The 12,812-nt window shown below is 38.7% G+C and overlaps 1 protein-coding gene across 1 annotated transcript in view; it reads left to right on the top strand.

Moving 5' to 3' along the window:
* The first annotated feature begins 6,989 nt into the window (after nucleotides 1-6,989).
* Nucleotides 6,990-12,812, top strand: part of Kcnv1 (potassium voltage-gated channel modifier subfamily V member 1) — an 8,929-nt gene continuing 3,106 nt past the window's right edge. Inside the window, exons 1-3 of the mRNA XM_008851480.1 lie at nucleotides 6,990-7,609; nucleotides 7,978-9,174; nucleotides 9,967-10,496. Of these exons, the coding sequence (XP_008849702.1) occupies nucleotides 8,705-9,174; nucleotides 9,967-10,496 (1,000 nt within the window). The 5' untranslated portion in view covers nucleotides 6,990-7,609; nucleotides 7,978-8,704. The remainder of the gene's footprint in view (nucleotides 7,610-7,977; nucleotides 9,175-9,966; nucleotides 10,497-12,812) is intronic.

Genomic DNA, 12,812 nt, shown 5'->3' on the forward strand with positions numbered 1-12,812 from the left:
TAACTCCTTTTAATCTCTTTTTATGATGTATATGTTTATACTTTAAGCTTCTATAGTAGTTTCCATATGGGCTTTTCTAAAGGCTTTTAGTGTTACTTATCCTTATTCCTAGACACTATGTATTTTTTTACTGTCTACATAGCACAGATGTGGCTGTCTAGACTCATCATAAATATTGAGCCTATTACAAAATTGGCAGTTTCTTAAATTAATTTTAAAATCCCATTTATTTGTATTCTTTTGCAACTTATTTGAGAATCATTTCCATTTTTTAATTAGAAAAAGTAAGTTTATTCATCAGTAATGATACATTTTATAATTATAACATACGGTTAAAAAAAATCATGTTTTCAAATTCCTGGCATGTAATTCTTTAAGTTTCAGGCACAGTAAGTCAGTATTCCCAGGAATTCTCAGAGATTTCAAAACTATGATGAGTTTAAACATGTCTAACCTTTTTATTGCTTTTTCTTTGACAATTTCACATATGTACATAGTGCATTCTGATTATTATCTCCCCACAACTTTTCTTATCTTTCTTCCATTCTGTCACCCCCCCCCACCACCACCACGTCTCTTTCCAACATTCAAACTGTTTGGTTTGGTTTTGTGACCCATTTAGTTTAACCACAGTCATTTGTGTGACCATTGGATTGAAACTATCCATTGGAGCCATGATCTGGGCAAGACACCATTACAATCATTAATTCACAGCAACTTCTGATGCCTATATCAGATCTACACAAAAGTGGGTTATCTACAGAGAGGCATAGATGAAGTAGGGCCTCAGAGAGTCCTATACCTCACTATTGAAACTATTGGCCACAGATAGTAGGAGGAGGGGAGGATTGTTGCCTTCATTTCCCTGTTTTTTAATTGTAAAAATATATAACTGCATACTTCATAAAATAAAAAACTCCCATCATAAAAATAAAATACTCCCAGTTACTAACATGGATAAATGATCAAACGAAAATCAAATAGAAAAGAAACAGATATAAGACAAATTTGTGATGGTTTGACTTCCCTCTGGATTCCTTCTTTTTTAGATTTCCGGGAAATCTGTTTGTGGGAGAGCTGTGAGGACATGTATAAAGTGGAGCTGCCAATCAGATGCAGTGGTATAAGGGAGAAGCCATATGGCTGTCTGTACTCCTCATGTTGGAAGACTGACAAATATGTACGCTCAGTTGTCACCAATACAATTTTCTCCTCCATGTATAAAAAATATACACTGGCACACATGGTCTCATCTCATGTTTTTTTTGTTTTTTTTGTTTTTTTTTTTTTTTTTTTATGTGAGCTACTGATGGTGGTTCATGACTGCAACTTTAACATTTGGGGGCTGAAGCGGGAGGATTGCCATGAATTGGAAGCCAGCCTTGGGCTACAGCGTGAGGCCCTGTCTGAAGAAGAAAACAAAAAAACCTGCTTCAAATCCAACTGTATTTCCATTCTTTGGTTTGGTACCAGTGGAAAAGTACAAGAAAGTGGAACACAGAGCTTAGTGTAAAAATCATCGACTCAGAGCTCAGACAGAACTGGGTCCTCTATATATGTGCAATGAGCTTAAGATATAAAACATTTTATTATTAATTTATATTCTATGTGCTTAAAATATTCTGTTTATGTGCTTAAACTCAGATAATAAAAGATTGGTTTTTAGCATAATGTGTCTAAATAGTATTACAGTCTAGCTGTCAAAAATATTTGGGCATGGATTTCAGCATCTGTGCCCTAAGCAATTACTTTGCATTGTTCTTTCATCTTAACATCCTTAAAATTCCACGATGGTGATATCTAAAGGAATCCTACTCCATAACTAAGACCTGTTTTGTTAAAAAGGAATTTCTTTTCTCCTTTTGTATATCTGCACTTTTTTACATTGCTCCCAGCTGCCCACTATTCTCTTGCATAAAGTAATGACAATGTGACCTACTTAGGATTCATTTTAAACTGCATGGCTTTGTTGATTTCTTACATTTGCATTGCACATGAGTGTATTGCCATATATAACATATAGTGCATGTGGAACATAAAACATATTGTATACACACATATACAGATACATATGTATTAATTACAACCATAACCTTAGAGATTATAGAAGTAAATGTTCACAAATAATTGCTGATTGATAAACTTTTCAATTTTGAGTAAATTTCAGGGAAGCTAAAGAAACACAGCATTTGAAAAAGAAAAATTCATAATACAAATGGAGTGCAAAGATTTTCTTGTGGTTTCAGGTTGAAATTCAGCTTTGCTGAGTTCCTAGATAAATAAAACACTGAAAAGAATGAGGGGAAAGTCCACGTGAAGTTTCACTGCTAATAAGAATAAGTCACATGTGCTCAATGAGAAGTGTGATTTTTAATGGTTCTGTACAACTCGGTCTTTCAACATTAGGGAATTTGATAAAATCGAATGAGCAAGATGATAATTATGGTTCTCAAGTTCTTTATTGGATTCCTTAACAGCTCACTGACTATGAGGAACATGTCGCTGGCCCTGCTTCTGCTTCATTGACTATGAGGACCGTGTTGTTGGCCCTGCTTCTGCTTCACTGACTATGAGGACCATGTCGCTGGCACTGCTTCTGCTTCACTGACTATGAGGACCATGTCGCTGGCCCTGCTTCTGCTTCACTGACTATGAGGACCATGTCGCTGGCCCTGCTTCTGCATCACTGCTTCCAGATCCTGTTTATAAAAGTTCAATTTCTGTGTAATTACAGGAGTTAAACCAGTGAACAGTGCCTGATGCTACATGTTCTGGATAATTCAGGAAAATTTGATGTATGCCTTTTGCAAATCATGGTGGCATAATGAAAATTACAAAATGATCAATCAGGTATTTCATTTATCATGGTTAGAAGAAAAAATCCAGTTATTAAATGGCGAAATTACAGACACTAGGTTGTTCATTGCCTATGCAACATAGCCAATTTATTTCAATTATTTAGAGATTAGAATATTTTCTTTTTTTTAAAGTTATTTGTAAAGAAAAGGTTTCTAATAGTCCCTGTTCATTATTGTGCTATTTTTAGAGCAATGCCCTTTAAAGAATACAGGCTTTACATTAATATATTCAAATCTATATGACACATGACAAGTTATCTCAACATTCTCTTTGTTTCATGTCTATATAATTATAACAATATTACCTTCTTTGAAAGAGTCTGTGAAATATAACTGAAATGAGATAATTATTTGCAAAGTTCTTAGTGTAGTACCTATCAAATAATAAATATTTAGTAAGGTATGGGTGATTAAAGCCAGCAAAACACAACAAACGGTACAAATAAGAATCATTGCAGTACACAGAACATTTCACATCTCATTTAATTTTAAAACAGCAACATAAAGTACAATAATTACCCCCATTTTACATATGAGGAAATGAAACAAACTTGTGAATGTCACACAGCCAACAGAAGGCAGAGCATGAATTGAACACATAAAGATAGTAGCTATTCTTATCATATTATTATTTTCATCATCACCATCGTCAATGCATGCTGCTATCTCTGTAGCAGATTAGACTATAAAAATGAGCTCTTGGGTACTTCCAAAGATAATTGCCTCCCCTTGGAAAGAATCCAAAACAAGCCCACATTAAGCTAAATTCTGCATTAGAGTGGGCTGTCATACAGTTGGGAGGATTTATTCCAAGCACCTAGAAGACACATGAAGGATGAACACATAGAATTCATCAGATTTTCTTTTCTTCTTTGAGCATGTTCCAATGCAAGGAGGAGAAAGCTATCAAAGTCATCTTATCCATACAAAAGGCATGTTAAACATCCACATGATTGATTTACCTAGCTGTCAGTCCCTGGGAAATCAAATACAGGGCAATCATAAGCACACACCACATGAAATGTGGTTTTCATTGTTAATGAATAATAATATTCAAGGGGATTTCATACAATGGAGTCTATACTGCTGGAGTTAAAAATGAAAAATATAGAGATTTTCTAAGCTGAGTTATTTAAAACTTTTTAGTCAAATTATTTTCTCATGGTATCTCCCCAATCTAATTATAAAATCTGTGAAGTAGCAATATTTTGTATATAAATGCATGTTTTCTTAAGTAAAACTTTAATGATTTAAGTTGTCTCAATGTGTTATCACTATGAAACACTAATATATAAAGAATAATTTCACAGAAATATCATGTAACTCACCCAAATGGACGTCAGAGGAAGAGTATAATATTAATATAAGCTTTATTTTTAAAACTAAACAAAATATTCTACTATTTTAATAGAATTTTCTAATGTGCATCAAATGACTTTTTAACTTTTATTATCATAACTGTCACCAACAGAGTTAGACAGTTTAAAGTAGATCATGTTTTTTCATCAGATAGTTTAAAAATATGACTCAATAAAACACATTATTCAATAGCAAAGTTAGAAACACAAAATCAGAAGAATTAAAAACAGTAATTGTAACCAGAGATTCAGTATTATAGTTGGCATTGAGTAGATCTTTTAAAACTAAAGCCAAAAACTAGTAAAATATTTCATAGCAAGATACTTAATGGTAAATTACCAGAACATAGCATTCAATGACTAGGACATAAGCGTACCCACAACCAATAAACTGTCAAGTTTCACACTGGGTGCTGCACAACCTCCCACACGGCAGCTGCATTTCTCTCATGCCACCCAGGAATGATGTGGAAATCAGGACTCCATCACGCTCAACTACCTTTCCCTTTCTACAAGCTTTTCTTTCTTGCTATACCTCATGGTAGAGTTTTGGTCAGGAGTGAGGACCATAAAAAATATCCTCTGAGTGGAAATGCAACTGTTCTCAGTTGCCATATGCTCTTCATTGACCCTGCCAACTCAGTCCTTAAATTGAGGACAGAAAAGTGTCAAGATCTTTACGGGACTGGTGCAGAGAACAAGGTATAAACCTTTATTACTCAGCAGGCTACATTTTAAAATTACTCTCTTACGTTTATACATTCCCAGTTGACAAGTCATCATTTTACTAATTACAAGTGCCTTAATTATTGCAAATTGTTGTAATCACAATTAAAACCCAATTTTAAACGTTAGGCTATTGGGCTTAACAAGATGGCTCAATGTGTAAAGGTGCTTGCCATGCAGTCCTCACAGCCTGAGTTTGTTCCCAGAACTCACATAAAAGTAGAAGGACAGAATCCTCTGACCTCTAAATGCACGTTGTGGCATCCACATTCATGCACACAAATGCACATATTAGAAACTCACATTTGTACAAATATATATATACATACATATATACATATATATTTGTACAAAAGTGAGTTTCTAATATGTGCATATATATATGAGTTTGTAATATGTGCATATATCTAAATGTGAGTTTCTAATATGTACATATATCTAAATGTGAGTTTGTAGTATGTGTGTGTATATATATATATACATATATACACACACACACATATATATATCTATATATAAATGTTCTTAACAATTAAGAATCTGGAGTCAAAAACTCTGGTTACAATTCCTTCATATACTCTTTTACATATTCACTATCAAAGTTGGAAAGTTATCTACTTTTGCATATTTGAGGTGAAATCTATAGCTAAGTATGACAATACTAGTTTACAGAAACAATAAGAGAATTTAGAGATCTGACAAAGGGTTTCATACTTAAAAGGTCATAATTTTTATGTGTTGCATATGTGTGGTGCATGTTCACATGTATATGAGTATACATGGGTCTGAAAGGACAGAAGAGGACTTTGAGTGTCCTGTTCTGTCACTTGCCACCTTATTCCCTTGAGACAGGAGCTCTTGCTGAACCTGGACTTAGGTTGGTGTCCAGCAAGGCCCCATGATCTTGTCTCCACTCCTCCACACTAGGGTTACAGGCATTCACCACCAAACCTGGCTTTTTATGAGGGTCCTGGGGATTTGAACGCAGGTCCTCATGCTTTCACACTGAGGACTCTTACCCACTGAAACATACCTCTAGCCTAAAAGATAACAACTATTAAAATTACTTCTATAGGAAATAATTCTTCACAACTGAGAATCAGGGATCTGGTGGCAGTACAGGAGATCCACAAGCTTCAGTCATTTTCGACTAATTCCCTCTTCACCTAAAGCTGTAATTCTCTAAAAGTTTGCTTCTGTGCTATAATCTGTAAAGTTAGTGTAGATCTTTATTACTAATCATAGGCTTACAAAAAATATGGAATTTTACCTCTTTTCAATATCTAAATCATCTGTTATTGAGATGAAGCTTTTTTTCCTTATTGTAAAAGAAGACTCCATTGCATTAGAAAAACACCTAAACATAATGATGAACTATTTACTGGTATAACTTTATTCTCAATAGTTTCTGATGGAAGAGTTCTTTATAGGGGTAAATTTGAACCACATGGATAGTTAGCAACAGAACCCAAACCTAGAAATATCGCAATTTTAAAAATGTGTTAAAATTGCTCTAGGATTTTCATGGAGTATTTGAAAGCTTCCCAAGAACAGATTCTTGCCTGTTTGCTTCACCAGAGTAGCTTAAGCATTTAGAATAGTGCCTGGCATATCATTAATACTGGTCCTTCACTAGGAAAGTAGAGGAAAAATAACTCAGCTTTGATTTATTTAAAAATCAACAAAAAATTATTTCCACATATTCTGCTTATGAAGGCAGTCTCTGACATTGAGTCCTGCATTTGAATGTAACCCTAGGTAAATCTTAACTTCTTTCTCTCTGTTTCTCCTTCAGGTAGCTAGTACCTTATATTCCATAGTATTGTTATTATGACTAAACAAAATATTGGATGAGTAAAGAGTCAGCAAAACTTCCTGGTATAAAGTTAGCAGGCAATAAACGATTGCTATTTTTATTAAGATTGGACGGTTTTCTGAGGCACTGAATTCCAGAAAGCACATGACAGTGAAACGTTCCATATAGTCACTTGGTAAAGCCAGAACCAAAGGACTATGCTTCTGATCAGTTCCCATCTCCCCACTACCATAAGTTACATGCTCATCTCTTTCTAACAACATATGTTCTAGAACTACTACAGAAAGTAACTAAATTGAGCCCGATTCACTTTCCTTGGCCAAGACGTGAGAAATGCAGAATGTAGATGTGTACTAACAATAAAGAGAAACCTTTGAGCCGTGTGCCCTGGGAAGGAGTTAATAAACCATCCTTCAGCACACTTTACCAGTTTGGAAATTTGGGAACTTCTTTTGTAGAGACAGAGGGAGGGGACTGGGAATCGGTGGCAATAATTCTTGAAGCAACTTCAGGGCGGATGTAACACTCAGTGTGACTGGGCACCTCTTCCCTCTCCAAGTCTAACCTCTCTCTTTCCTCTCAGTCTATTCTGCATTGTGGAGCTAGGGACCTCCAGGTGCTGGTTCCAAGGGAGTTTGAACAAGGGCGGGGGCGGCAGTCTGTGCGAGTCCTGGTCCAGGAGGCGGGTGCAGGCGCAGCGAGACAGCGAGAGCTGCCAAGCTCAACTGTGAGCATTTTCCCTTCCTGAAGTCGAATTTCTCACGTGTAGACCGACCGGGAGACTGAAACAACTGCTGCTGCATTATCAGCTGAGCCGGCTCTGCGCCTCCCAGGTGTACCAGAAACTACAGGTGAGTCATAGTACTTCCCTCCCACCCCACCTGCCCCGCGTCCCACAGGTTGGGGCGCAGCTCCGGAAGGCCAGTGGGCACAATGCTAATATCACCTGATCACTTGAACTTGACTCCCTCTCTGACAGTGGGGTCGCTGTTATTTAAACTCCTGCACCAGCCCACGCTTGTTCTATTCCTTGTCTTTCTGCCTTCTTTTTTTTCTCCCCTTTGTGCTGGAGAATGCACCCATGATGCCTGTTCCTCTGAAACTTACGAAGAGTGTAGAGTTTCTCACCGCTCAAGGACAAGCGAGGGGCTGGAATACCCTGGTGTTTGGTGACTCGCTAGGACTTGAAAATCGTTAACTAGCCTTGTTTTTCAACTAGGAGGTCAAAACCTAAAGAAGGAGGAGCGGAAAAATTGGATCATGAGTGACAGATGGGGACCAGAGAGAAGTGGGCGGAAACCTTAAGACTGGTACCGGAGACACGCTCTTCCACGTGCACCCCCCCAAAAGAACACCCCAAAGTGAAGAATTTACAGTAAAAGAGCAGTGACGCTTCTAAATCAAGTTAGAAGGGACTCAGACCAGGCTACCATAGCCTCCGTTTCAGAACTTTAGGTGTGCAGAGGGGACAAGTGAGTGTGACGATTCCCTTTCTTTCCCAGGGCTAAGAGTCATCTTCTCCCTGCTCCTCCCTCCCTTGCCCCCCACCCCCACCCCCAGGAGCCTCCAGATGTTGAATCAGTTACACCGTCTGGGCTGGGGAACCTCAATTACAAAGTTAAGGGCATTGGCTACCTACATCTAGAAAGGGCCACCAGGACCGGCAGTGTGTCCTGGGGTTGTACAGGCCTGGACCACACATGACCGGTTCCCTGTGCGCTACCACTCCTGCGCTCGGAGCCTCCTCTCTCTACCGCGCACTCGCAGCTCCCTAGCGACGCCGCGGAAAGCGAGCTGGGGGGTGGAGAGAGAAGGGGTGCGCGAGTGGGAGGCTTCTCCCTCGGGAGCCTGGGAGATCCCCGGGCCGTGCCACCGCCCTCGCTGGCACCCAGGCTTCCACCAGCGCCTTCCCAACTTGGTGGTGCTTTCAGGCCAAGGCAGCCGGGATGGAGCTGTCTCCCCGCAGGCGGCCCCTGCTGGACTCCTCATCTCTGGACAGCGGCTCCCTGACCTCGCTGGACTCCAGTGTGTTCTGCAGCGAGGGCGAAGGGGAGCCCTTAGCGCTCGGGGACTGCTTCACAGTGAATGTGGGCGGCAGCCGCTTCGTGCTCTCGCAGCAGGCGCTGTCCTGCTTCCCGCACACGCGCCTGGGCAAGCTGGCCGTGGTGGTGGCCTCCTACCGCCGCCTGGGTGGCCTCGCTGCCGCGCCCAGCCCCCTGGAGCTTTGCGATGATGCCAACCCGGTGGACAACGAGTACTTCTTCGACCGCAGCTCGCAGGCGTTCCGCTATGTTCTGCATTACTACCGCACCGGCCGCCTGCACGTCATGGAGCAGCTGTGTGCACTCTCCTTCCTTCAGGAGATCCAGTACTGGGGCATCGACGAACTCAGCATCGACTCCTGCTGCAGGGACAGGTACCCTCAGGGCTGCTAGGTGGGTGGAGAGAGGGAAGTACCTGCAAAGACTGGAAGCTAGATATAAGCTTCTGTAAACCCAGCCCTGTGAGTAGGTGTGGCTATCTCGGGCTGCTAGGTAAGGTGGCTGTGCAGGGCTGGAAATCAATACTAAAGTCAACTTGTGCACCGAACTTTTAAAAAAATAAACCTCTCGTTCATTTTATTCCAATGACTTATATACTAATCTCGTGTGGAAGTTCAGAGAGGTCTGACTTGCAGTAAATATTTGGTGATTAGATAACTAAATCACCAAAGCTGTGCTTCAAAAGATACTTAGTAATGAAAGTTCTTGGTGTGGTTTATAATTCATTAAACCAGGACTTTCAACTTTGAAAAACTTGCCTGGAGAACCTCTTTAGACGATTAGTTCCTTGAATGGATGGTTATAGGCTTTGATGGTGACTTGCTGTTATCCCACCATTCCTTCCTGGATACATTTCCTTCACACACATAAATGTTGCAGACTGTAGACAGATGTTCTTTTGATCAGAAAACAAGTCATAAGAATTCATTGATCCAAAGTTGCCTGCTTATATATAAATCTTATTTGCATAAGAAGATGCCATTTTTTAAAAAGTCATAGTCATGGGTGGGAAAGTCTTGTATACTATGGGCAGGGGCCAACCTGGGTAAAATATGAATAGACATTTACTGTTTTATTGAGATGAAAGTGCGACCTCTCTGTCAAGTTTAATTCTCTTGTACCTCTGTGATTTTTTAAACTAATCACCAAGCTCTCTTCTCTGAAAGATACTTCAGAAGAAAGGAGCTGAGTGAAACTCTAGACTTTAAGAAGGACACAGATGACCAGGAAAGTCAACATGAGAGTGAACAGGACTTCTCACAAGGACCTTGTCCCACTGTCCGCCAGAAGCTCTGGGATATCCTGGAGAAACCTGGGTCTTCCACAGCAGCCCGAATCTTTGGGGTCATCTCTATCATTTTTGTGGCAGTATCCATTGTCAACATGGCCCTGATGTCAGCAGAGTTAAGCTGGCTCAACCTGCAGCTGCTGGAGATCTTGGAGTATGTGTGCATCAGCTGGTTCACCGGGGAGTTCATCTTGCGCTTCCTCTGTGTAAAGGACAGGTGTCGCTTCCTGAGGAAGGTGCCCAACATCATAGACCTCCTTGCCATCCTGCCCTTCTATATTACTCTTCTGGTGGAGAGCCTAAGTGGCAGCCATACCACACAGGAGCTAGAAAACGTAGGGCGCCTGGTCCAAGTTTTGAGGTTGCTCAGAGCTCTGCGCATGCTAAAACTGGGCAGGCATTCCACAGGTATTCAGATTTCATTGTTGTCTTTTAATTTTCCTTTGTTCAGAAGTATTAGTGACATGACCACAGTGCCAGCTTCTGTATTTACCCAACTCTCACCTCTCAAAAAGGATTAGACAGCAAAACCTGCAACTTGTTGCCAAAGGTATAGAACTATCTAACACTCTTTCTGTTCACAAGGCATTGGGAATAATTTGACCTTTTATTAACCTTAGTTTATTAGAACTCAGAGCCTAGAAATATAAAAATTCATTAAAGACATTATGCTTTCTCAAGTGTCCTAGATAAAAACACACATAAATGACACATAAATCATATTATATATAGGGATAAAAGATAATTTGTCTTCCATGTCAAATAAGTACTTGAGTTGTATAGTATATATAAATTATACACATACAATTACATTTATATAATTACATATATAAAATTTTCCTTGCCTGTCAAGAAAATCATTCTTTCAAAGACTCCTTGATCATGCCAGAAGAGAGGTCAAGGGTTGATGGTCTTCTCATATTTCTTTTTGAGACAGGATCTCTCTGTAGCCCCAGCTGGCCTGAAACTCCCCATGTAAACCAGGCTGGCCTTGATCTCACAGAGATTGGCCTGCATTTGCCTCCCAAGTGCTGGGATTAAATGTGTGCACCACCATGCCTTGCTTCTTCCCATAATTTTTGAAGGAGAAATGAAAGTATTTGCTTTGAAAGAAAAGTGTCAATGTTTAAATGCCTTATTTAGTATTAGGAGACTTTTCTTAGATTTTGGAAATCAAATAAACATTCTTTGAAAAAAAAAGCAATCACATGAAACATACGTATAACACATACACAACTGTACTTGAAAATTATAACCAATGTCAGTGGAAACAGAACAGAGCAATTAAGGAGAATTCTTGCACCCCTAAGGTAGTGAGTGGTCTTAGTAGTTAGACCAGTAACTGTTGAGGGTGTTATAAAAGTTACCTTATGTTACAACTTAAAGAAAATGATCATCTTTCCATGAACTTGTTGAAATGCAGATTCTGAACCCCAATTACCAGAAGTTCAAAATTTAATGTATGAATTAGATTAAAATCATTCATTTTAATAAGCATGTAAATATTTTTCAATCTAGGTAATTCGATCATATTTTGAAAAATACTGAAACAACATAAATATTAATACAATTCAAATACATTTGCACACAAAGAAATTCATTTATATAACACTATTCCTACCTTATATCCATAGAGATATTCTTCAATGACCACTTCGAGACTGATGGCAGCAGAGTCTCCCTATAAATCAAGGGAGAAATTAACTTTTAATGTGACTTTTTTTCCCCTATATCTCTGTAATTAGGACTTAACCTAACAGAATTTTGGTTGTGTATTTTCTTAGCTAGTTTCACATGCCAGGGATCTGATAATGGGGTTTCCAACAACTTTTATAAGTAGCATTCTTTGTTTCCTGACACACATAATAGGATGCTTTCTTCAAGTATTTATAAACTCTTCACAAGATTCAATTTATAAAACAGCAGGCAGGAGCTACATTTTCTTTTCCCCAAAAGAAAATGAAAAGGGAAATAATAGCAATTTCCACAGTGTCATCTCTTCCAAAGTTTTCTCAATTCTAAAACAATATAAAGCACCAATGAAGTCTTAGTTTGTTGAATGTTTATGACATTTTCATGAATATTTGGTAATTTTAATTCAAGCATAGAATTTAGAAAATGTAGACATAAACAACATAAGTCCCCCTGTATTAAAATAGGAACAGAAGTTGAGAGGTGTTATAGGATAATGGTTAGATGTCAGACAGCCTAGTCCTGGCTTTGAAGCTTTGTACTAGGTAAACTAATCCTCTGAGCTTCAACCTTCTCATCTGTAAAATGGTGCAACAGTAATGAGGTCTGTCACATAATATTTTTAAGTTTGTTTAAATTATTAGATGTAACACACTAGCTATTCAGCACTTTCCCCTTGTGTTTCTTTACACGACTATTGAGAACACTCCATGTTTAAATGAAATCAGGTGTTCTGAACACTATACCTCTCATCACACAGTGTCAATTAATTTCAGAAATGTTATTCCACGTAGACACATCAAGGCCAGAGTTATAATGTGCCATTGTAAAGTTTTTTCTGAAAGATGTTTTTTTTTGAAGTTAAACTTCAAAGTTAAAATCAACAATTTTTTAAAAAATGAATTATATTTGAGGAGGAAGCATAAAAATTTGTGTCATGTTAATTAGTAGAAGTGAAAAACATTACCATTGAAATCTACCTGATGACTTTATATCCATGCTCAGATGCCAAGGAGCTCAGAAAGTAACTGA

This window comes from Nannospalax galili, unplaced genomic scaffold (assembly GCF_000622305.1).
Source record: "Nannospalax galili isolate Female #2095 unplaced genomic scaffold, S.galili_v1.0 scaffold284, whole genome shotgun sequence".
NCBI classification, from domain to species: domain Eukaryota; kingdom Metazoa; phylum Chordata; class Mammalia; order Rodentia; family Spalacidae; genus Nannospalax; species Nannospalax galili.